The sequence below is a fragment of the Drosophila nasuta genome, chromosome 2L (genome assembly GCF_023558535.2).
Source record: "Drosophila nasuta strain 15112-1781.00 chromosome 2L, ASM2355853v1, whole genome shotgun sequence".
Lineage (NCBI taxonomy): Eukaryota > Metazoa > Arthropoda > Insecta > Diptera > Drosophilidae > Drosophila > Drosophila nasuta.
In genome coordinates, this window is record NC_083455.1 from 10,023,330 (window position 1) to 10,048,028 (window position 24,699).

Here is a 24,699-nt window from a genome sequence, read left to right on the forward strand (position 1 = left end):
TAGCGCGCAAGACAAATGATTGATAAGAAAATTTTAAATGTATTTGAGCAAAATTGAAGATAAAATCTAAAAATTAAACAACAAGAATATATAAAAAATATTTACATATATACACATGCATAATGTAATAATTATTATTATTATAATAGAGTGCGTATACATATAACTGTTTGTTGTTAGCTGCTTATACTTCCTATTGAAGACTACCAACACATTCATATCCAAGCATTTGTAGTCTGTATTTGTATTTTAAAGTATATAGTATAGTAATATATAGTCTATACTCATCTTCAAGCATTTATTAATAAGAAACCACACATTAATATGCTCCATACGATCATTGTATGTATCTCAAGTCACACACAACAAAAAAAAAGAAAGTATGACAAATCAAAATATTACTATAATATTGTTAATGAATTTGCATTTAACATTGATTTATATTATTGCAAAATAAAAGCAAATTGTTGTTTATGATTTTGTTGATTTATTTGCTTTTTCTTTTTTTATTTGCAGCCTCACGCAAAATGGCCAACAACTTGGCCGATAAAATTCAGTCAGAATACAAAAATTGTTTGAATTTACAATTGTTGGAGGATATCAATTATTAAGTTTATATTTACATAACACATTCCACATGCCAATTTTATATTCAAGTTGTTTTGTTCTCACTTTTTTCTGTTTTAAATCAATTTTGGGACTCAACAAAATAAATGAAATGATGAATAATTGAAAATGAGTCTCTACGGTCGAACCGCACACAAAAAAAAACTTAAAAAAAGATAAAAAAAAATTATATATTACAAGAAATTTGCTTAGAATTCCAATTGACATATTCATAATTGTTAGCTTATACATCATTATTATACATCATACATACATATATATTATATTCATGCATTGACATCTACGTACATAAGCAAATACATACCAACATCTAGTTATAGTGCATCATGAAATCATCATCTAGTCATTTTAATTATTAAACCCAACATACATAAGCACATATGTATTTTTTATAACAAAAACAAAAACGAAAAGAAAAAAAAAAACGAAAACGAAAATGAAAATGAAAATATTCATATGAAACACCAATTAAATGTTAAATGTCGTTACAATTAAGTTGATATGTTTTAACACAAGCTACAATTACAATTTTAAAAATAACAATTGATTGATTTTCTGCGAAATGAAGAAATGATCAAGAATGAAATGGAATGATGAAGAAAAGTTGAATGTTTTAGATGAACATAGTATACAGGGTGTTGCTAAATGGCTTTATATACTTACTTACACATGCTAAAAACACACTTACACATATTTATTAAATACATACATGTTTTTCTATATGGTTATTTATTCAATGCCCCCAATTGTTTAACCCAACTCTTAGTTAAAAAAAAAAGAAAAACACACACACAAAACGAAAAAAGAATATAAATATTTTCGCTCAAATTTAGTTGATTCATATGAGAATGAAAGTTTGTTAAAGAAAAAGAAAATGTGAAAATGCAAAAAATATAATGATGATTAACGAAAGGATTAAGGACTGAAAGGTAAATGATATATCAATGGGTTAAGGTTAACATTGCAGGTTAGCACTCTTGGCTGTTTTTTGGGAGAGAATTGACGATGGAATGAAATTGTTAAATTTATGTTAATGAAATATGATGAAAAGTAAACCCAAAAATATGATAAAAACAAAAAATGAAAATGCAAATGAAAGAAAATAAAACACATACACACATGGCCCACCAATGCATACTATATGCGCACTGTTTCTTATATAATGCATATAGATCAGAGTACTACGAACACCCCCCAGAAACACCGATCACAGTTACAGATACACAGATAACGATACATTTACAGTTGCAGAGATCCATAGTTACACCCGAAACATTTGAATTCAGTATTACATATAATTTAACTGACTAAACTAACTTTAACTGCCAACTCTTCTCCTCTATATCTAAAACGCTGCTACTAAAATGCATTCATTATATATGGTAGACATAGTAGACACCCTGCATATGTACTTAAAGCCCCCACTCTTATAAAAACAAGTTGAAGAAGTAGATCAAGAAGAATATGAATATGAAGAAGAAGAAGAAGCACACAGCAAGATGGCAATTCTCAAGAACTAAACGCATATGAAACGCATTTACTTAATATACATGCATATAACTTATATATATTTTTATGTATTAATATTTTTATTAACAACCAATACCAAGAACAACAATGGGAATAACAAATTAACAATTACCAATACAATACTTACACATGCATATATATATATATATGTATATCTATTATATGTATATGAAGTATATGAAAAGTATTCTTAATGTAAAATACCGAATGTAATAAATGTGAATGTTATTAACTCATTATACTATTATTATTACGATTCTGATTGTATGGGCTATTAACCCATTGATAACTAAATGGAAAAACCAAAAAAAAAAAACACAATTAATGACACTCATTATTCTAATGTTTAAGTGCGAAAAAAACGTAACTCGCTAAAATCGTCAAAATATCTGCAAATATTTTTATACACTGATAAAAATAATAAAACGTAACAAAAAGAAAAACAAATTCATAATTTTTGGTCGTGAATGGCGAAAGTAAATGGATAATGTTTGAAACTGATATAACTGAAACTGATTTGTGTGAATTTGATTAATAATATTAACAGAAAAACAATTATAAAAACAACCAAAGAGAACTTGAAGCAAAAGTAAGTCTTTTTAATGCTTAGGGGCCACAATTTTCGAAGTACATAATTAAAAAAAAAACATTGAAAAATAAAAATTATTATTATTATATATTGTATTAACATTAAAAATGTTGTGTAACAGTAATAATAAAAAGACGAAACAACAACAATTTTATTGTAAGAATTACTATTTCCATCACAAGAAAAACTAAAAAAAAAAAATAAAAAATATTTTGTTTTTAATAAATCAACTTGGTTTTCACTAAATGTTCAAATGGGCGAGGCGAGGCAAGTAATTATTTCTGCAAGTTTTATTTAATGCACAAAACAACTGAAAATTAGATGAAAAAATGGAAAAGAAAATTTGATTCACCACATGCTGCCACAGATATTATAATATCGCTGATTACTGCTGGGGAATCATCAGAGCAAATGCAGTCCGAAGAACGAGTATTTGTAATTTAAGTCGCCAACGGCTCCGCAACAGCAACCGGGTGCAGCAGTTGCACATGGGCCACAGGGTCCATCACAGGCGGTGCGATAACAGCAATAGCTGCAATCTACAAGGCAGCACTGGACACAGGGTGTTTCTCTGTAGTAGCGGCTCTGGCAGCACATGGTGATCTAGAAAAACAATTCCAATCGATTAATTGATGCTTGCTAGCTAGAATTTAAAAATGCTTACCTATAGAAATTTCTGGGATGTCGGCTTGAGTCTGAAATTGAAACTAAGCTAAAATATTAAAACTTGTGCTACGTATTTTAAGCACGGCCTGCTTACAGTGAAATTCAAAATTTAACGTTCACATTGTAACTGCATAAGGGTTGCCATATTATAGTTTTTATCCAGTTCTCTAAGCCGCTGGTTCATATGAACGCTCCAAAGAAACCAATAGAATGAATGCGTTCGCAGTTTAGTTCACTTATTTGAGCGAACAAAATCAGCTGTTCTTCAGTCACAACAAGTTGCATTTATTAAGAACTAACAATATAAACAATGGCTGGTTTGCATCAGCTTACTGTGGATGTGAGCTGTATAAAAAATGAGAATAAGGAGCACGTTGAAGAGAAGGAGCAGTGGGACAGCCAAAAAATGAATGTTATAAAAACAGAGCCTGCGGAGGAAGCAACAACAGACAAACTGTGGACAGAAATTGACATTGGACCCATAAAACTAGAGGAAAATTTGTACAATTTAGAAAAGGAAGTGGACTCTTTTGAAACGAGTAATTCATAATTCTTAAGCGAGGTACACACGATGCAAACAATTTGCAGCAAGTTGAAAATAATTTGAAATTTGTTTTTGTTTTGCAAGTTCTTCGTTAGAAGCAAAATGGTTTCATTTGAATTTATACGTGCAAATATGATTGCAAAATGGTTTCGCTCGTGTTTATATGTATTATAATCTTTATACGTACGTTCAAATTTGATTGCAGCAAGTTGATTGCTGATATAAGCGCGAGTGAAACCATTTTGTTGCAAATAAAGAACTTGCAACATTTTTTGCGGCAATATTTTTTGCTTGTTGTCTGTATACATTATTTTGACGTTATCTTGGTTGCGTCAGTTGCTTGCTTGTTTGCATGTGCGGTTTGCTTTCAGTCGCAATATTGCAGCAAGCTTTGCAACATGTGGGATCGCGAGAAAACGATACAATTAATTGAATTTTACGAGAATCATTCTGTTTTATGGGATGCCTCGTCAGCAGACTATAAAAATAAGCATAAAAAAGCAAAATGCTTATCGCGAAATTGCTGAAAAATTAGACAAAAGTAATGATGAAATAAAAACAAAAATTCATCATTTGCGCACTCAATTTTTGCCAGAGGTGCGCAGAGTGAAGCAAAAAAAAGTGTGGCCAGGGTACATCGGACAACTATACCAGCAAATGGCATGACACTTCACCATCAGGCGAAAAAAAAAAGCATTTTTAAATTCTTCACATATATCTTTTGCTTGAGTAGAGTTTTGCGTATTTCTTTAAATTGGTAATACCAATTTGGTATGCAGTTTCATCTTCAGCTTCACTTCTCCATCAACTTCATTGTCGAGTGTTCCATTCGGAGGATATTTTTGTTTTGACACTTTCTTAAACATCAACCAGTTTTCTGGCCCAAGTTCCAATGGCCTTCTTAAAGCACAAAATCTATTTTCCATTATGCCAAATACACTCTTCCACTTTTCATTATTCTGTAACGTATGTATATGATAGACTACATGCTTTAAAAATTAATCCATCAGAAATATTTCCTATGCCTCCTACATCGAAGTAGTTTTATAGTTTTCGTCTGCTAACACTTAAGTTGAAATAGTTACTACCACTGTTAGACGGATCTTTAATATCTACGTGTTTTACAGATGACAGATGACGTACCAAGTACATCCAAAACAAAAAAAAGAAAACGTTATGTGATAGAATTTAAGGACGAAGATCAGCATTTTAAAAAGGTTGAAATCACATCAAAATAAAATAGACTTCTGCTTCGCAGAAAAATTCAAAGAGCTATTTTGGAAGTATCGGAAATTGATAGCGAGGACACTTTTACTTGATCCACGCCTAATATCGTGTACTCATCTACCAACTCTCCAGTTCTTGCCTTTTGCGATGGTAAAATGGTAAATGCATATAAAATTTACATACATACTTTAAGATATTCCCTTTTTGGGCATTCATTCACTCCGGCACAATTTGTGCAACCGTGCTCACAGGAATGCGACAAAGAAACATCACAGAATGATATGAATCACTTCTAAAAAATGTAGTTACATCAATAAACATATTAATTAAAAGTTCATAAAAATGTTAATTATATTTAATACATACCCGTGGCTAAAAAATGCAATGTCAGGGCTAATAGCTCATTTGGTGGAATCGCACGACGCTTCACAGTGTCTTGTTTAGTTATATAGTTTTTTACTTTTTATACCCGCTAACCATAGGGTATAAGGGTATTATAACTTTGAGCCGGCAGGAAATGTATAGTATGTAACAGGTATAAGGAGGCATCTCTGGAGCTGGAATTTTGGTATATACAATAATAACGATAGTAATTGTGATTCCTGAAAATTTGGTTGCGATCAGATAAAAACTGTAGAAGTGATTAAAAAAATACTTTTGTATGGGCAAAAACGCCTACTTACTAGGGGTCTAATTTGCTTTGGCCGACAATCTGGTATATTGTGCCGTCTATGGTATATTTTGAATGCGGTACTATATAGATAAACCAAATATACCATTTGGTATATTTTTAGTATTTTAGTATATTTTGTATATTTTAATAATAATACCTTAAAATATATTTTTAGTATTTTTGTAGTATAATTGGTATGTTTTGAGAATAATACCGCAAAATGGGTAGCGGGTATCTCACAGTCGAGCACACTCGACTGTAGCTTTCTTACTTGTTCTTATATAAAATTGAAATCACTGACTGACATGCGAATCAAATTGTAATAGTTTGTAGCTCTTTTAAAAGGTTCTGGATGCACTCCTTTTTCATTTCTATTGGAAATCCAATTCCAACACTTTCTTTTTTTTTGCAGACTCTAATCTTCTCACTTTTTTACGTTTAATGAAAGTCGCTAATGAGCAATAGCAGAAACTCTCGATTTTTGTGCTGACATAATATATACACGTCGTTATTCCTTCACTTTCACAAAAACAACAGAACTTGTAAATAAAAAGTTTGCCTGCAAAACGAAAATTGATTGAAGCAAGAAATTTTCTTGCAATATTTGTGCAAACTTTTGCTGCAAATTGTTTGTATCGTGTGGACCTAGCCTAAAATTTGAATTATGAAACTAATTATCGTGTGATTTACAGAAAGTGCATGCAAACTGCCTGAGGAGGCATCTGGGAAGTCCGGTAAATCTCAAAATCGACGTGAAATTGTGCGAAACTTTCATCAACGCATTTTGCAACTGGATAAGCATCAAAGCCAGCCTTGGAGTTACCAAACAAAAAGCATTTCGAATGCCCAGCACATGCGGGAGCTGCGACAGCGTCTCATGAACTTGGAGCAGTCAGCAGGCAACTCTTCTAGTGATTCTAATGATTGTGGCACGCCAAGCAGTCAACTCAGACGTGAGCTTGAGCAGCGTCTCATGGATGTGGACTCATTTCATAGAGCTAAAAAGCTGAGTAATCGTCAAAGAGTTGCTGCCAAGCTGCCTTCAGAAACAGAAGCTGCTCAGCGGATGCGGAGGCTGCGACAACGTCGTCGAGATCTTCAGTCTGCTCACAGTAATTGTGATAGTCCAACAACTCCTATCGAATTAAGTGCAAATCGAATGGAAGAGTTTCGACAGCGTCTCTTGAAGACAACAATTGTTGCAGCCACGGCTAAAACACAAAAACAATTACGAAACTTGACACACAAGAAATCCATTGGAGATAAAAAACTTTCAAAGCCTGCCACGTGACAAGATCAATAAAAACAAATATTTTATATTTTATTCTTAAGCTTTTATAGACATTATTTTCATAATTCATTTATATCTATTGTTAAGGTCAGATGTCATTTTTAAATTAATTTCATTGTATGTTACCTGATTTAGACGTATGGGTGTATTTATTTGAGAAATGTGTGTATTTTGTTTAACTCAAGTTTTAATGAGGCTTGGTATCATAAAAATATATCTATCTACACAAAATGTATATGTTAATTCTGAAGTTTTATGATGTTACCAAATAATTACAACATTTATGTATTTAAAAAATGTATGTGCCTATAAAAAAATGAGACTTTGGCAGTCAATAATCTCAGATACTTTAAAAGCTTTGGAATTTAAATGTAAATATTAGATTTATATTTATCGTTAAATTATAGAAAAAGAACTAACTAAAATAAGTATCTAATAAAGAATTTTAGATTTAATAAAATTTAAACACAAAAATGCAAACAAATTATGGAAAACACTCATATTTTATTAATTGAAAATTATTATTTTTTGAATAATTTGTAAAGCTTTTGTTAAATGTAATAACATAGTTGTGGATTCTGGTTTAAACTTAACATTAATATATTTTTAAATATAAATTAAAAATAATATTAAATTTATTTAATACAATTTACTAGTTTTGAAGTGCAAATTAAAAATAACCCCATTCAAATAATTGCAGGGATGGAACATTTAGTCGTTATTGGCTCGATAATCGAACATATCGAGTAGATTTTTTCGATTATCGAGCCAAAGTTATCGCAGCTGACAAGTATCACTGGGCGCGTATCGACAAATTGGCCGACAAATTTAATTCGAAAACAATGCGTAAATGTGATATTTGTAATAAAACAGACGAGGGAAGCGAAGATGACGATGTTTACATGTACGGAGAGTGGATGACCAGATGTAAAATCACAGTGCATTATTTTTGTTTGGTAAGGACAGCAAATCTTTGATGAACAGCAATTAAAATATTTCTCGCTTTGCAGATGCTCTCAACACATTTGCCACAACAAGGCGGCGACACCAGTGGAATACTCGGTTTCATGATACGCGACATACGCAAAGAGATCCAAGCGGCACAACTACGCAAATGCTTCTATTGCCTTGGACCAGGCGCCAGCATAGAGTGCCACAAGTGTCATGCAATCTTCCATTTGGCGTGCGGCATGGAAAGTCATTGTGTTAACTATTTCCGTGATGACTTTCGCAGCTATTGTAAGGATTGTGCACCACGCGACAAATATCAAAAGCAACTGATGGCGGCGCCACAGTCAGTTTTCAAAAATCTACGTTGCGACATTTGCTTTGACAGTATCCGTGTGTTTATATTGTCCAAGGTGGTGTATGGCGACTGTTGTCGCAAGGGATTTGCCCACAAGGTCTGCATGCGACGCTATGCTTATTCATCCGGCTACTATTTGCGTTGTCTGTGGTGTCGCGATGTGAAATTCCACGAGACGATTAAACTGCAGTCGGTCTTTGTGCCAGATCGCGATGCTACCTGGGAGCTACAAAAGAATGCATATAGCGAATTGCATTCAAAGCCCTTGCATTGTGATGAAGCGGAATGTTTGTGTCCTAAGGGTAGAAGTTACAGTAAGACCTATAACTGGAACATCCAGTTGTGCATTACATGCGCTGCCTATGGTTCGCATTTCAAGTGCCGGAAGGATGGTGCTAAAGATTTCAAATGCGAATTATGCAAAGTAATCGAAGCGAAGATGCAGAAATCAAAAGACAGAAACAAAGAGCAAAATTCACAAAAAAGCAACAAGGACCAAACAAATACCACGAGTCAATTGGATACCACATTATATTTGTCCAAGAATTCGCAATCGCTAGCATCGGATGACGAGGCGCTTCATGCCACAGACGAGGAGAGCTGCTCCACTGAGGCCAGCATTGTAACAGTTATTGCCTCGCAACTTCGCAAATCGACGATCTCAGAACCAAACGAAACACCAACACCAACAAATGAAATTGCTCTTGAAACACAGACACCAACACCAACACCTGAAGTTGCTATTGAAACACCAACACCAACATGTGAAGATGCTGTTGAAACACCAACACCTGCTGTTGAGGCTGAAGTTGCTGTTGAGGCAATGGTGATTGATCTGCCGGATTCGCAGAAGATTGAATTCCGTTTGCCGCAACCGCCACCAACACCTGAAGTTGCTATTGAAACACCAACACCTGCTGTTGAGGCATCAACATCAACACCAACACCTGCAGCTGAGGCTGAAGTTGCTGTTGAGGCAATGGTGATTGATCTGCCGGATTCGCAGAAGATTGAATTCCGTTTGCCGCAACCGCCACCAACACCTGAAGTTGCTATTGAAACACCAACACCTGCTGTTGAGGCATCAACATCAACACCAACACCAACACCTGCAGCTGAGGCTGAAGTTGCTGTTGAGGCAATGGTGATTGATCTGCCGGATTCGCAGAAGATTGAATTCCGTTTGCCGCAACCGCCGCTTTTACTCCGCAAGAGCTTCACGCATGGCGAACACTTCTATTTGCAGGTCTATGACTATCAGGAGCAGTATCCGGAGCGCTGCGTGGGCACTTGGACTTTCCGCTTTCTCATGAACGATGCACGGATTCAGGATAGTTCTGAGCAGGCGTTGGAGCAGCTGCAGCCAACGATGTCAGATGTTTGGACGCGTGATAGAAATCGTGGCATCTACGACGAAATTGATCACAAAGAAAAGGAGCTGGCAATGTCATCAATTTAAACTAAAGTGCTTGTCAGCATATGACTATTTGTAATGCTCATCCGTTTAACTAAGTTAATCGAACATCGTTAGTAATATTGAAAATATTTTTTTTTTTACAAAAATTCGTTTTTGCTTTGCTTTTCTGAATTTCTCCTGTGAACATATTATTTATTTCAAAAGTTTATAATAAACAAAATAATTACAAAAAAATATTAAATTTAATATAAGAATACTTTCAATTCTTCTTGTTGGCTTTAAGAATTGAATAAATATTTGCTATTCGAGGAATAATATATGATTAATTTATTATAATAAAGAATCTGATCGACAATTGTAAACAGTGAATATGTATAAACCCATAGATGACTAAAATAAGTATAAAAACAGAGTTCAGGTAGCGCTATCTAAAAGTTAGTTTAGTTTTAAAAAGGATTTTATTTTTAACAAGTAAGAAAGTGTGCTCGACTGTGAGATACCCGCTACACATTTTGAATAAAAGCTAAATATTGCGGTATTATTCTCAAAATATACCAAAAACACTGAAAATATACCGAATTGTATATTTGGCATATCAAGATAGTACCCCATTCAAAATATACCATAGGCGGCATAATATACCAGATTGTCAGTTAAAGCAACTAAGACCCTTAGTAAGTAGGCGTTTTTGCCCATAAAAAAGTATTTCTTTAATAACTTCTACAATTTTTATCTGATCGCAACCAAATCAGGAATTACAATTACTATAGTTATTATTGTACATACTAAAATTTGCTGCTCTAGCTTTAAAGTTACGCTTGTTATTAGATTTTTTTAATTTGCGGGGGCGGAAGTGGGCGTGACAAAAATTCGAAACAAACTTGATCTGCGTGCAAACATAACAAATGCTGTTATAACTCTATCTCTTATAGTCTCTGAGATCCAGTGCTTCATACTGAACGACGGACAGAACCACAGACGGACAGACAGACATGACTAGATAGTCTCGGCTGTTGATGCTGATCCTCCTTCTACCTGTTACATACATTTCCCGCAGGCACAAAGTTATAATACCCTTCTACCCTATGGGTAGCGGGTATAAAATGTTCAGGTAACGCTATCTAAAAGTTTGTTTTGTTTTAAAAAGAATTGTATCTTCAAGAATAAATAAGAGTAAGAGTATTAACCTACTACCTTGATTCTAAATCAGTCAGTAATTGCATTGCAACCCCTTCGCTAATCAGATGTCAAGGAAAAGTGTCTTCGATGCTGTGTTCAATGATGGAGCTTTTAAGCTCAGTACTTCGAGCAAATCAGGAAATTGGGGTATGCAAAAAAAAAGCTCTTTGCACTGCAGGGGTAAAAGAAAAACCCCCTAACGAATGCAACACTGTCACTAACGAAGGGAAGCAAAGCTTTCGCAGGTACAATCAAAGTTATCACCAGAAGCTGAGAGTCAACGGAGACGCAAACAACCCTCGTGCAGGACAACGAAACGGTTGCGAGGATGTGATTTTGCTGCTGACTTTCTCAAGTCAACAACATCGAACAACAAATTTTTGCAGTCAGCAAAAAAAAAAAGAGTGCTTAACAGCTTGTTAGATAGTTGTAGTGAATTTTTGCTAAAATGCGAAGTCGCACTGAGCTGGTGACCACCACATTTGATTTGGATTCAGATGAGGAGGACTATAGTCCCGATGACGACGATTCCGAGGAGGATTGGCGACCCAATAACAACAACAAGAAGCCGCAAACCAAACAATCCGAAGCTGGCGGTGGCCGCAAACGCAAGTCCAGCGCTTCAACGGCATCCAAGGCCAAGAGACGTGCGATTGCTGCAGCGGCTGCAGCAGCAGCGGCGGCTGCGGCAGCTGCTGCTGTGGCAGCTTCCAAGGTGAGCGATGATGATGACTTCGAGTCCGCTGATGACTTCTTGGATGGCGACGAGGAGGAGGATGAGGATGATTTGGATACAGAGCACAGCGATGAGGATGATATCGAGTCGCCAGCTGCGAGCACCTCAACCAACAAACGTCCTCAGAGTCTGCCGCCAAAGAAGCAGTTTGCAGTGAAACTGACGCAGCTGGATTTGCTAATCAACAAGCGTGAATTGTGTGCCAAGGATTGGCTGCAGAATGCACGTCTGTGTCTGTGGCGCAAGGATGAGCAAACGAAGCTGTTGCAGAAGTATTTGCGGGTCAAGACCACACAGGATGCGGAACAGCAGCTGCTCTTCACCTCCAGCTCAGTGGTAAGTTTGTGTATCACTTCTTCCTTAATATCTTTAATATATAAATGCAATTTCTTAAACAGTACTCCAGCTGGGATGAGCAGCACATAGGTGACTTTGTGGCTGTTAAAGTGAATTGTTTGGATCCGAATAATCGACGCATTCAACTGGCTGATTTAGAGGCTATTAAAAAGTTGTCGCTGGAGCTGCAGGCGACACAACACGTGGCTGATGAGGCGGCGGCAACAACTAATTAACTTTCAAGTTTGTTTAAGCACACAACAATTCCTAGCGTTAACTTAGTATTATTATTAGTATTTTAAAAGTTGAAAACGATTTTCAAATTTATTGTTTAGTGAAAACAATTTCAATATCAAATTAAAAATCGCGCATTTGCACAGTAATTTTTTTTCGAGGGCGGGACGTTAACTATAATATAATCATTTGAATTGCATGCATACGTATAATTTGCTTAGTTGGCAGCTAAATTTAATGAATCTGTTGCACTTAATTAGCACGGCAGCTAAGCGAATTATACTATATAGTACTATATATGCATGTATGCTGCTTGATTTTTGGATGCCGGACGGTTTGCAGAGTTTAGCCTGCCAGCTGCGGTTACCGACGACGTTCGCCTTTGACTGTTTTGCGTTTCTCTTTCTTCTCTTCACGCAATTGCTTCTGCTTCTCGCGATCCTCTTTATCCTTTTGCTTTTTAGCCGCACTCTCTAGGCGGGCTTGCTCTCGCTTCTCCTTCGCCAGGTTCGCTACATCCGCCTTGTTTGTATTGGCCATAATTCCGCCAGAGCCACTTGGCTCAATGCCCTCGCCATCCGAATCGTCGTCCTCCTCCTCGCTGACAGCAGTCTGCAAATAAGTTAAAATAAGCTTTTAAGAATGAGTTTAAGGATTTGACGATTTGTGGTTAACCTGTGAATATTGCGCGAGTATCTGTTGCTTGATGCGACGCTCCTCGTCGGTATATTCACGCTCCTTGGCGGCGGGTTGTAGCTTTTGTTGCTCCAGCAACTTGGCCAGCTGAGCATTCACATCGATGTCCAGACCTTTCTTGGGCGGCTCATCGGCGCTGGGATGACTCTGTAGCCACTTTTGCAGTATGCTCGCCACCAGCTCCTCAATGTTGGCACTCTATAAGTGAAAATGTTAAGAAATTGTACAGTTTAATAACTTTATTTCCAAACTTACGCCAGTTTCGCTTAAGATGCCTTCGAGTGCCTCGATTTTTTCTTCTTGGGATTCCTCCTCGCCCTCGAGTATGCCAATAATGTAGGCACCAAAGACGCTTTCGTCTGTGTTGAGCAGCCGCAGCTGAGTATTTAGCCACGTTTCGAATTCACTCATTTTTCAAATGCAGTGCGGGCAGCTTGAAATTTGTTGTTCAGCCAAAACTAAAAGCTGATAAAATAAAGCAACAGCAAACTTGACACAGCATGCAAGTTGCAGCGTTGCCAGATCTTGCAAATCGATCAGCTGTCAATAATGCCGCATCAATGCAAACAATAAACGCGTTTGTTCTGTAGAATAATTTGTCTTTATATAGTAACTTATATTTAATAATTATTTAGCACTAAAACAAACTTAATGTATAAGCTGTGCTTTGTATTTATGTTCACCGGGTGCTATCGATACTTAAGTAGTTATCGATACCAGCTGCACAGCTGTGCGCAACAGTTGTGAATGCCCGGTAGTGTTGACTAACGAACATTTAGTGCTACAAAGCGCAGACATTTCTATTGTTATTTATTTTTTGTGCTGCGTTCTTTTCACTTGAAATTGCGATTTAGTTTGTGTCTTTCATTAAACATTTCATTGTTTTTAGTTGCAAATGGCAACAATTATACGTGCAACATATAAAGAACGCATGCAACATGCGCCAATACATAGACGGATCAACATATAGAATAATGTGCAGCAGTTGGCTTATTGCCACAATAACAATAAGTGTTTATATTATAAACAAATTCCAAGTGCAATCCCAACTATAAGTTGCGAAGGGTAAAAAATATAGTTATGCTATTGCGACGACGACGGTTTTGTGCGTAATAGCAAAAGTGTGTGTGTGTGTGCGTATGTCTCGACTCTGTCTGCGGGCGTGTGTGTGAGTAAGTGTTCTTTTCGTATCTTCGTCTTTGTCGCGCTCTAATAGAACAATAACAACAACACATCACACGACATCTGCGTTTTGTTTATTTGTTGCCTTCAAACAACAAAAATAACTACAACACACGCGCAGCTGCAGTTAGCAACAAGTGGATAAATATACAAAATAAAGCCACGCTCAAGAAAAACGAGAAATCGCCAAACAATTTGTCTACGAAATACATTTTATACTACGATTTTTTTTTTGATTAGTGTTCTTTTTATGCAGGTGAGTTAATTGCACCTAACTTTATTTGACAGTTGATTGACAATTGATTAATATTTATGCTAATGCAAGAGCAAGCAATAATTGAAATACTCAATACGTACACTATAAATCATTATTTATTATTATTTTTTTTTTAATTTTATTTATGTAAATTTTAACTACAAGTGTTAAACTTAAAGTTGATTGAATATGGTTTACATTTAATTTTTTGAAAGTTCAGTTTAATTTCCTTTAAACTTGACTATAATTTCCTTTTAAACTTCACTTTAACTATTTGCTTATTTCTATTTCAAAATCCGCTTTTTGAAGCCTCTTCCCAGTTAAAAAAAATAATTTGCATTAAAAAAAATAAAAGTCAAAACTTTCGTGTTTTATTTGCTTTAATGCCTCAGAAGGCGGCCTTCGTTTTATATGGGTGTAAAACTGCTAAATTCCGCACGAATAAAAACGAACATAAAACGATAAATGGAAGCCAAAGAAGACGCGTCTTCTCAGTCATTTTTTTTTTGTAGATTTGTGTGCACTTCTCGCAGGCTTATTTACTCTGAAATTTGAAAGCCTCTTAAAATTGCAGTCAACTCGTAAACTTCACACTTTCCATCAGTCGTTGAAGCGTTAACTGCCAGCTAGGCATTAACCCAAATTGTGTTTATCTTCTTTATATATAGGAAGTGTTAGCTTCATATTGTACGTTTCCAATTTTGTTTTGGCATTATTTTAATTTAATGTTATTAAATAAAAAATAACATTGAAAGGTAATTTAACTAATTAATGTAGGATTGTATATATAAATTTTTATATTTGAACATAGGATATTATATGTTTATATATAGGGATTCTTAACTCCATATATTAATTTTGAAGTAGTTATGTTTATATTCACACAACTTTCAAAGTAATTCTACATTATATTTGACTTGATATAATTTTAAACCTTTTTTAAATGTTAAAATAATTCCTAAACTATTTAATTTAACACTTTTATATGTGATTTTATTATTTTTAAAACATCATACATTAAAAAAAGATTATTTATTTGAGTAAAGTTTATATAAAAATCTCAAAATGTTCCTCTTAATTATATTAAAGTCGTAGATCACATTACCACATTTTATAGTAATCAATCTTTGCAGTAAATAGGATTAGTTTAAGCTTCATTTGTCGCACTTTATTATATTGAAAATTATATCGTCATGATATGCACGAAGCTAGGCAAAAATTCAAAAACAGAAGTCGGAACATCAAAGCAAAGCAATTAACAGTTGGCAAGAAGGAAGTGGCTAGAGAAGAGAAAAGTCCCGGTAGACCCTGTTGGGGATAAGTACTAGGAAGGCAATCCAAAAATGTATTTGAGGCAAATCCAAAGAGCGTGGCCTTCGCCCATTTTGTGGGGAGGTGTTCCAAAGAGGAGGCGCCTCCTGTCAAGAAGGATGTCAGCAAGAGTTCGTTATACACTCTCTCCACAAACATATTATAATGCTGTGAAGTACGAGTATTTTGTGTTATTCTTACTGATGGAATTATGCAGAGCTCCCCACGGCGATTGGGGGTCGGGTCGCATTTAATGGGGTGGCACTCGGGCACTCGGGTTTTTGCGCCTGATGGCTGCAAACATATGTTGCTTGTTAGGACAGCAAAGCAGGTTTGGCCTCCATCGACAACGACTCTGACTCTGACTCTGACTCTGACTCTGGGTTACTTAGCAATGAAAACGAATGAAACGAAAGATTATTACCATGAATTTGTTAAGTATGTAGTTTACCCAGAAACTGCTTGTAAATCCATTGAAATACCTTGATAATGCTCTTTTAATTTTATATTAAATATATTATGCAATACATATAAATTTTATATATTTATAAAAGTGGGAGTTCATTTTAAATATAAAAGAAAAAACAGGTCAAATGAACATTTTCTTTCTAATCTGAAAGTTATTAGGAAATTAGTAATATAATAATTTTCTATATTTCTCAAGAATTTAAAAATGGTTGTCCATTTAACATATAAGAGAAAAAACAGCCGAAATGAACATTTTCTTCCTAAACAGTTTTATAAAAAAAAGTTAAAAAAAACTACTACTATAAAAAGTATATTATAAAAGACTATACGGGAAAAGTTAATAAAAGTTAAATTAAGAAAAAGATATACAAATTTTCTGAATTTCACAAGTAAGCAAGAATTTAAAAGGATTTTTAAATTACATTTTCAAATTGAAATTCTTACATTCCTGTGAAGTATAAAAAATATTATAATATTTGTTTCTTATTAACTTTCCCTTATATAGGCTAGGGTTTTTGTGATCATAAAATATATTCTTGTATTTATTTGTTTTACTAATGGAAACATGAGAGAAATATATAGGAATATAAAAAAATAATCACATATATATATATAATTTAGAAATTATAAATTCTTATTTTGGAAACTCGTTAAATAATAATGACAACGTCACCAAATATGTGCTAAGTTGATACAACCCTATAGCAAATGACACTTAAACAACTACTGAAGTGTTGCAAATTTACATTGAGAGTGTTATTATTTTGTGAAACTTTGTGCAGCAGTAAAATTAAGGTGCTTTTACATATTTAAAATGTATTATTCAAGCACAATTTTATCATTGGATAAAAACACATTTGCTTGTGTTCTCTATATATACGATTATTATCGCATTCTAAGTGCTTTTAATGATTTTGTAAAAATTAAATAATTAATTACACTTCAGAGTATACTTTGTAATTCATGTAACAATATAGATATGAAATATATATAATATATAAATCTTTTTCCCATCTTTTTACAATTGTTAAAGTAGATTTACGAAATTCTTAAGTATTTTCGCCACTTGCAGTAGAGAAGTTGAGTTAGCGCCATCTATCGTATTGTAGCTGCATCGATGTGGTCTGCGTTTGAATTTCAAAGAGAAATATATTACTCAGACTTATTAGCTTATTAATAAAAGAATTTCTATAAACTGAACATTTAAAATAATGAGAAGAAAACTTTCTAAACATAAAAGATATAGATTAAAATAATAAGAGAACAACTTTTTAAATAAAAAATATATAGATTTTCAAATTATTAATTCAAAGATTTTTATAAATTTAAAATAATAAGAAAAAACTTACAAAATATAACAAAAATCGATTTGTATATAATAGATATGGTCAAAAAATGTTCAAGTGCAGAGATATAATAGTCAGTAAAATATCGCAATTACTATTTTGAAGTTTACAAAAAAGGTCTTTTAATTTAAGTTAAATGTAATAACGAGAAAACTCTTAGGGATTAGTTCCATTAGAGATCTTTAGCTTGTATTACTAGCAAGAAAAACAAATACATAAATATTAAAATATTATTACTTAAAATAATATCTTGGGTCTATTACATGGCTTACAAAGTTTCTATAAAAATTGTCTAATCATTGGGAGAATTAAGTATTACGTTGGCAATGGCTTCAAGCGTTATTCGTACTTAGGAGTATCTTAAGAGTCGAGCACGCTCGCCTGCAGCGTTTTCTGCTTGTTTTTATCATCAGCAGTTGAGTGAAACTGATTGAATACGTACACTCGAGCTTCATTTTGGATGGCATGGCAACTGTTTCAGCTTCTGCTTCTGCATTTGCTGCTGTTGCTGTCAGCTGGAAGCCTGAGCTCCGCGGGCGGCTGATGGATTCCATTCATAGCGACGGCCCCCGCATACATGGATATCCTGGTGCGGCTCAGAAGAGTCCTTTGGATGGGGAGGGGAGGGAGAAGGGGAAGGGGAAGGCGGAGAACTCTGTGCTGCTTGTCGACTTTGACATTTTCATTTTACAACTGGCAATAATTTGTGTTGCTATCATTGCGTCCGTCGTTGACAAATTGTCCGCTAAGTCAGAGCAGAATCTATGTCAGCTTAAATGTATGTATAAGACAGGTCATGGTGATATATGGAAGAGCTTCTCTTATTCCCGGACTCTCTGTCGATTCCTGTTGCGCTCTCAAGTAGCCGCAACATGTGTGTGGGCTTTCAAACAATTTTCAATTAAGCGTACAATCACGATAAATAAATCTCATTGTGCAGCGAACTTCATCTAACCCGTTCTCTCTCTCTCTCTCTCTCTCCCTCCCCTCTCTCTCTCTCTCTCCCTCGGCTGTTGGAGTCACTGTTGCGTGGTATGAGGCAGCTGCCATGTTGCCACTTTATTGCAGTCTTCTAGCTTCCTCTGTGCCGCTAACACGCTTTTGCTTCTAGCCATTTGATACTCTGTCCTCTGCCCTCTAGCTACTTAGGGCCTAGTTGACTAGAGTGTGGCTTACGTTTAATAAACTATCATTTTGCAACACATTTTCCATTGTCATGATGACTCTTTAAAGCAGATTTGTGAATTGCTTCCTATAAAATCCACGAACAGATTTATAAACTGATAAAAATATGCAAAAAACCCAAACTTAATGAGATATTGATAACAACATTTTTATATATACAAGTTTTGCTGTATTTGGAATCTATAAAATAAATAATAATAATTTATTACATCGTAATAGTTATATCGTAAATTAATTTAAAATCTGTCAGACTAAAATTCTACATTTTGAATTGTTATGATGACTCAGTAACAGATTTATGAACTGATAAAAATATGGTAAAAAACCAAAAACAACCAGTTAATTAAATATTGATAACTAAATTTATTTTACATTTTTCTGAATTTGGAATCACAGAAAAATTAATGATAATGTCGTATTAATTATTATATTATAACGTAAAAGTTGTACCTCAAATTAGTATAGAGTCCGTCAAATTATAATTTTACATTTTAGATTGTCATATTTCATATTTCATCATAAATTTTAAACATGCATATTGATCTTCTTTAGCGTAATTTTAAACTGAACTAAATTTAATTTCAAGGGAAATAATTTGTGAATCTATATTTTATACATATCCATTTAAGCATTTTATTAGTTGTAGCTTAATAAATTAAACATCTGCTATTCAACTTTTATAATTTTACATTATATTTTCGATTGCTATGTTTTTCAACAATAAAAATATATATAATACAATATTTTGTATTAAAATTTTGCTGAATTTGAATCCCAGAAAAATAAATAAAAATATTATTTTTATTTGAAATATAAATAATACTATAATATTATATTATATTATATTATATTATATCGTAACAGTAGTAACTTAAATTAGTTTTTAATTTTAAAAATTTTCTTCTTAAGCGTCGTTTTAAACTGATTTCAATGTAATTTCCAGGTAATAATTTGTGTATCTATATTTTCTATCTTTGCATACTTTTTTTTCATTTAAGCATTTTACTATTTGCAGCTTAATAAATTATACATCTTCTATTCAACTTTTATAATTTTACATTATATTTTCGATTGCCATGATTTCAGCCATATATAAGCATAGCTGATTGTAATCTATGAATCATCATCATAAATGTTAAAGATAGTAAAAAAAATTGCAAAACTTAGTTGTTTTTTTTTTTTTTAAATTATTCTTTTGGGTTTTTGTAGGTGCCACATTATTGCAAAGGGTATCCCTTTCATTAAGTGATATATTTATATTCCTGAAAAGTAATGAAGAATATCTTAACTTATAAGATTTTTCTAATAAACTAAAAAGGTTGTTTTATAAAATAGTTTAAAACAACAATCTTAAAACATTTTTGAATATGTTTCAACACTATTTATGTATACATAACCAAAGTAAATAATTATTGTAAAAATAAAAGAAATTCTTAATTTCTCTTTGAATTTCAAATTTTGTTGAGAGTATTTCTGTGTCGCATTGTAAGTTGTTAGAGTCGAAAATGTCGACTTGTTTATGTTTCATTTCCTTGCCATAAATTACGCGTTTCGAGTGAGCCGAGTGTGTGTTTTTATAATGTTTTGATATATGTGTTTGGATGAGATGTTATGAGTTACATTTGAAGAAGCAATTCAACAGTTATGCTTAGACTGGATTCATTCTTCGAGTGTGTCCAAAATGTGTGTGTGTGTGGCCAGTTTGAGGCGCTTGACAAATAAATATATAAAAATATATGTATATAGATAATGAAATGAAAAGAGCGAACCGCCAAATGCAGGCAAATTCAATCAAGCTAAAATTGAAAAAGATTTCCGTGAAGAATTAAGCGTCTACTCTTGCTCTCTCTTTCACTCTTTCTAATGCTTGCGCCGAAAAAAAAAATGGAAAAAAATTACATAAACAGCAAACGAAAACGATGAGAAAAAGATGCGGCAAAGCCAAGCAGAGGCATTTTTTATAAAGTAAATAATAAATCAGCGACGAGACGAGATATATGAAAACCGAACCACATAAAGAGACACACACACACTAATACACTCACACACATACACATACACATATGCAGATACAGATACAGATGCAAAAGCATCGGAGAAACTACCTATAGAAGATTTAGTGGTTTGTCTTCTGGACTTTGCTTAGGTAACTCAAAGGAAGTAAACAGGATTTGAACTTTACCAGGAATTTGGCTCTTCAGTATGCTGTTCTTCTTCTTCGTCGTCTTCTTCTTCTTTTGCTGCTGCTGTTGCTGCCACAGCTTGTGGCATGCCTCTAACCTATGCATTAGGTACAACACAAAAAAATAGTTCTCTTTTTTTTTTTGGTTCCCTAAAGTTTAGCTTCACGTCATATTTCTTTTCTTTTTTTTTCGTGTTTTGTGTATTTGCTGTGTGGAAATTCGATATATTTAAATATGTAGTTAGTTCATTTTGTTGTTCGTTCTTCAATGAATTCCCCTGAATTTTATTAAATGATAAGACGTGTAATTTGAACACACATAAGCTTAAACAGCGAGCCAGAGCAAATAAGTAATACATATATATACTATATATATAATCTTTTATATAGCCCAGAAGTCATTTGATATTGGGAATACGTGGAATTCTGTGCGCCAGCCAATTAACCGATAGTCAAATTTTCAAATGCTGCAGCTCATTTCAACCGGGGGTCAAACTTACAGTTATGTGAGTCTTTCAGCTGCAAAAATAAATAAATAACAAATATAGAAGCAGAATTTGTTGATTGAAATTTGTTTTAAAGGTTAGTTGAACACATTTAAAATATAATTCTTAATTTTCTTTTAGAAATTTACTTTCCTCACTGGCAAAGAAGTTTAATAAATATTAAAAAAAGAAAGATACAATTGAGTGTGCTCGACTGTAAGACACCCGTTATCAATAACAGCAAAACTGCTTGGTATTATTCTTAAAATATACCAAATGTTACTATTTTTAGCATAATAATTTAGTATATTTTAGGAATAATGCAAAAGGTCGAGATTTTTCGTAAAATATACCAAATTGCAGTATTTTTAGCAAAATAAACAAAATAATAATTAATAATAAATTATACCAAATTATTATACTAACAATGCTGATAATATACCAAGTGTTTTATTGGGTATATCAATGTACTATTAAATTTAAAATATACCGTAGGGTACAAAATATACCAGATTGTCAATTAAGACTCGACTGCAGCAGCCATTGATTGACATATAAAAATAAATAAATACCATCTCAATTTTTAGTCTGCAATCAAATTTACAAGAATCATAAAGACTGGAGCTATGATTGTATGTACCTCTTTAAAAAAAGAGCTTTACGATTTGCGTGGGCGAAAGTGGGCGTGGTAAAAACGTAAAAAAAAACTTGATCTGTTTGGAAAAGTGCCGTAGAAAAATTTGTAGTTCTATTTCTGACATTCAATTATACGGACAAACAGACTGACAAACGGACAGACAGACGGACATGGCTAGATCGTCTCAGCTGTTGACGGTGATCAAGAATATATATACTTAATAGGATCGTAGATGCCTCCTTATGCATGTTACATACATTTCCTGGCTTTTTAAAGCTTTCTTCTTTTAATATACTTGTATATAAAATTCTAAAATCAATTCTTCGCAGATTGAACTTCTTTGCATCAAAGTTCACAAAAGAAAATTATAGTTTCCATTTGCCGCTTAATATTCGCTATTTTTCATACTGTAGTTTCTAAGCTGGCTGTCTGCAATTTGCAATTAAAATGTATAAAATAATATAGCCCCACGATCAATTATTCAAATTGCACTTGGGTCGTTCATTTTGTATGTGTGCAACACGAGTACAGTTAGTTTTTTGTGTTGCATGTTGCATGTTGTGTTGCTGCCTTGTTGTTGTTGTTGTTGTTGTTGGGGTTGTTGCAGCTGCTGTTGTTGCCACTGGTATTTACTTGGCTGCCATGTTGCTTATTTGCCACAAGTGAGCAATTATTTGTGCAACATAATTAAAGTTTTATTAATTCATAAACAAATGCGGCGTTAAACAAGCGAAATTTCATAGTATTCGACTACAAGATACTCTGGAATTTGCAAAGTAAACTGTTGATTGTAAAGTTAAATTCAATGGTGAAGAAAATTTGAGAAAATAGTAAAACATGAAACCTTTTGAATGACTTTAATAGGAAACTTAAGAAATAGATCTACAAGTCTTAAATGTTACCATTTTGATTGATAAGTAGTGATTTTATGTTATCGGAAACTGTTTTGATATATTGAATTTAAATAATAGACATTTTCAAAACAGAAATTTACGTTGATATATTTTAAAAATAATCCTAATTGTTTTAAGGCAATCCAACATTTTTATTTGCCAATTTTCAATTCAGTCTTAAGTAACAAATAGACATATATACATTTAAAAAAAATCAGTAAAACTATATATTTTAAATATAAATATTCAAATTGATCATAATTACTGCATTAAGATTTTTAGTTTTCATTTATAAGCTAAGTTACTGTATAAAAATACTAAATGCTATATTTGGTATACTACTACTATTAAATTCAAAATTGATTATAATTATCACATAAATAATTTAATTTTTATTTTTTTAACAATTTACTGAGATTTTTATAATTCTATCAAACAAAAATAATCACTTAATCATAAAGATTACAAGTTATCTTTATTGGTAGGGTAAACATTTCCATATTCAATTTCATATAAAAATCAATTATAATGACTTTTTGGAATACTACAAGTAAACTATGTGAACTATTTCTAAAATATAATACATCAAAATGATTTCTTTACAATATTAATTCGTTAATTTAACTTAATAATATGTTCAAATCTTGAGAGTTGTCATAAATAAAAATAAATAGCGAGATACTATTTAATGTCTTTATTGCCATACTTCAAATAAATAGTAAAATTAGAATTTCTCATAACAGATGGCATAGCATTTTGATTAATAATTCCAATATAAAATTAGTTCTTTTCAAATATTTTTATAAATTGTTGTACATTTACGTAATATAAATTTTTTTTATAAATAAAAAAAGAAAAATTAAAAGTTTCACAGGAAAAAAAATGTGTTAAAATCAAGAAAAAAATTGGAATTAAGATTATATGATGTCAAAATGAATTATTAATTATTTCATCCTAAAAATCTTATTTAAAGATATTTTATTTTTAAGCTCGAAAAAATATTAAATGGAGATTTGCAATCAACTTTACAATCTAGATTTTTTTCTGAGTAGTTGTAATTTTAATTTGCAAACTTGTCCAATTTGTAATAAATAAAATAAAAATTAGAAGTTTCACAGAAAGAAAAAATGTGTTAAAATCAAGAATAAAATTTGGAATTAAGAGAATATGATGTCAACATTTATTATTTCAACGTACAAATCTTATTTAAAGATACTTTATTTTTAAGATCAAAAAAATAAAACAAAATTTACAATCTACATTTAAATATAGATTTTTTTCTCTGATTTTATGATTTTCTCTAATTTTAATTTGCAAACTTGTCCAATTTGTAATAAATATTCTCATTTTAATTTGCAAACTTGTCCAATTTGTAATAAATAAAATTAAAATTAAAAGTTTCACAGAAAGAAAAAATGTGTTAAAATCAAGAATAAAATTTGGAATCAAAATTATATGATGTCAAAATTGATTATTTCAACCTAAAAATCTTATTTAAAGATATTGTCTTTTTAAGTTCGAAAAAATATTGAATAGAGATTTCGAATCTACTTTTCAATATAGTTTGTTTTCTGTGAGTAGTTCTAATTTTAATTTGCAAACTTATCCAGTTTTTAATAAAAAAAACATTTAAGAAGTTAAAAAACACGTCCCTTTTCGGCCAGTTACATAAATTTTCATCGAGTTATGATACCCCGTTTTAA

The 24,699-nt window shown here is 32.7% G+C and overlaps 6 protein-coding genes and 2 long non-coding RNA genes across 24 annotated transcripts in view; 5 read left to right on the top strand and 3 right to left on the bottom strand.

The window, feature by feature from the left end:
* The window catches only part of LOC132798282 (brain tumor protein), a 37,217-nt gene extending 34,739 nt beyond the window's left edge, over nt 1-2,478 (top strand). For all 8 annotated transcript variants that reach the window (XM_060810082.1, XM_060810087.1, XM_060810083.1 and 5 more), the window contains exon 4: nt 517-2,478. In XM_060810082.1, coding sequence (XP_060666065.1) covers nt 517-611 — 95 coding nt within the window. In that variant the 3' untranslated portion in view covers nt 612-2,478. The remainder of the gene's footprint in view (nt 1-516) is intronic.
* A 540-nt stretch (nt 2,479-3,018) lies between these two features.
* LOC132798288 (uncharacterized) lies at nt 3,019-3,552 on the bottom strand. The gene is made up of 2 exons (XR_009633923.1): nt 3,411-3,552; nt 3,019-3,349 (listed from the first exon to the last, which is right to left on the bottom strand). It is a non-coding gene; the product is annotated as an uncharacterized LOC132798288 (long non-coding RNA).
* A 64-nt stretch (nt 3,553-3,616) lies between these two features.
* Nucleotides 3,617-7,631, top strand: LOC132798285 (uncharacterized). Of its 9 annotated transcripts, none has more exons than XR_009633918.1 (4): nt 3,994-4,922; nt 5,084-5,341; nt 6,269-6,484; nt 6,549-7,631. XR_009633918.1 is itself a non-coding variant. In XM_060810093.1 (2 exons), exons 1-2 carry the CDS (start codon nt 3,723-3,725, stop codon nt 7,145-7,147), a joined length of 828 nt encoding a protein of 275 aa, XP_060666076.1. In that variant the 5' UTR covers nt 3,617-3,722; the 3' UTR covers nt 7,148-7,627. The 9 variants fall into 9 exon arrangements, 3 of the variants coding, with proteins under 3 accessions (XP_060666076.1, XP_060666078.1, XP_060666077.1); XR_009633919.1 differs by having other exon boundaries at nt 3,994-4,713; XR_009633921.1 differs by having other exon boundaries at nt 3,994-4,553.
* LOC132798290 (uncharacterized) lies at nt 5,045-5,832 on the bottom strand. The gene is made up of 2 exons (XR_009633924.1): nt 5,550-5,832; nt 5,045-5,475 (listed from the first exon to the last, which is right to left on the bottom strand). It is a non-coding gene; the product is annotated as an uncharacterized LOC132798290 (long non-coding RNA).
* A 291-nt stretch (nt 7,632-7,922) lies between the features above and the next one.
* On the top strand, nt 7,923-10,071 carry LOC132798357 (pineapple eye protein). The gene is made up of 2 exons (XM_060810175.1): nt 7,923-8,103; nt 8,158-10,071. Exons 1-2 carry the CDS (start codon nt 7,990-7,992, stop codon nt 9,910-9,912), a joined length of 1,869 nt encoding a protein of 622 aa, XP_060666158.1. The 5' UTR covers nt 7,923-7,989; the 3' UTR covers nt 9,913-10,071.
* A 913-nt stretch (nt 10,072-10,984) lies between these two features.
* LOC132798226 (pescadillo homolog) lies at nt 10,985-12,500 on the top strand. Of its 2 annotated transcripts, XM_060810008.1 has the most exons (3): nt 10,985-11,196; nt 11,286-12,121; nt 12,184-12,500. In XM_060810008.1, the coding sequence occupies exons 2-3, from the start codon at nt 11,498-11,500 to the stop codon at nt 12,355-12,357; spliced, it is 798 nt and encodes a 265-aa protein (XP_060665991.1). In that variant the 5' UTR covers nt 10,985-11,196; nt 11,286-11,497; the 3' UTR covers nt 12,358-12,500. The 2 variants fall into 2 exon arrangements, with proteins under 2 accessions (XP_060665991.1, XP_060665990.1); XM_060810007.1 differs by having other exon boundaries at nt 10,985-12,121.
* LOC132798227 (coiled-coil domain-containing protein 43) lies at nt 12,417-13,588 on the bottom strand. The gene is made up of 3 exons (XM_060810009.1): nt 13,307-13,588; nt 13,031-13,249; nt 12,417-12,967 (listed from the first exon to the last, which is right to left on the bottom strand). Exons 1-3 carry the CDS (start codon nt 13,460-13,462, stop codon nt 12,719-12,721), a joined length of 624 nt encoding a protein of 207 aa, XP_060665992.1. The 5' UTR covers nt 13,463-13,588; the 3' UTR covers nt 12,417-12,718.
* Nucleotides 13,589-13,863: 275 nt separating this feature from the next.
* LOC132786284 (neurogenic protein mastermind) overlaps nt 13,864-24,699 on the top strand; it is a 123,134-nt gene continuing 112,298 nt past the window's right edge. Inside the window, exon 1 of the mRNA XM_060792890.1 lies at nt 13,864-14,489. The gene's annotated coding sequence lies outside the window, so the exon portion shown is untranslated. The remainder of the gene's footprint in view (nt 14,490-24,699) is intronic.

Coding starts and splice junctions, on each gene's coding strand:
- LOC132798285 (XM_060810093.1), top strand. CDS start 3,723: ATGGCTGGTTTGCATCAGCTTACTGTGGATGTGAGCTGTATAAAAAAT. Junction 3,952..6,548: donor AGTGGACTCTTTTGAAACGA/GTAATTCATAAT, acceptor TGTGATTTACAG/AAAGTGCATGCAAACTGCCT.
- LOC132798357 (XM_060810175.1), top strand. CDS start 7,990: ATGCGTAAATGTGATATTTGTAATAAAACAGACGAGGGAAGCGAAGAT. Junction 8,104..8,157: donor CAGTGCATTATTTTTGTTTG/GTAAGGACAGCA, acceptor CTCGCTTTGCAG/ATGCTCTCAACACATTTGCC.
- LOC132798226 (XM_060810007.1), top strand. CDS start 11,498: ATGCGAAGTCGCACTGAGCTGGTGACCACCACATTTGATTTGGATTCA. Junction 12,122..12,183: donor TCTTCACCTCCAGCTCAGTG/GTAAGTTTGTGT, acceptor TTTCTTAAACAG/TACTCCAGCTGGGATGAGCA.
- LOC132798227 (XM_060810009.1), bottom strand. CDS start 13,462: ATGAGTGAATTCGAAACGTGGCTAAATACTCAGCTGCGGCTGCTCAAC. Junction 13,250..13,306: donor GCATCTTAAGCGAAACTGGC/GTAAGTTTGGAA, acceptor TTTCACTTATAG/AGTGCCAACATTGAGGAGCT. Junction 12,968..13,030: donor TACTCGCGCAATATTCACAG/GTTAACCACAAA, acceptor ACTTATTTGCAG/ACTGCTGTCAGCGAGGAGGA.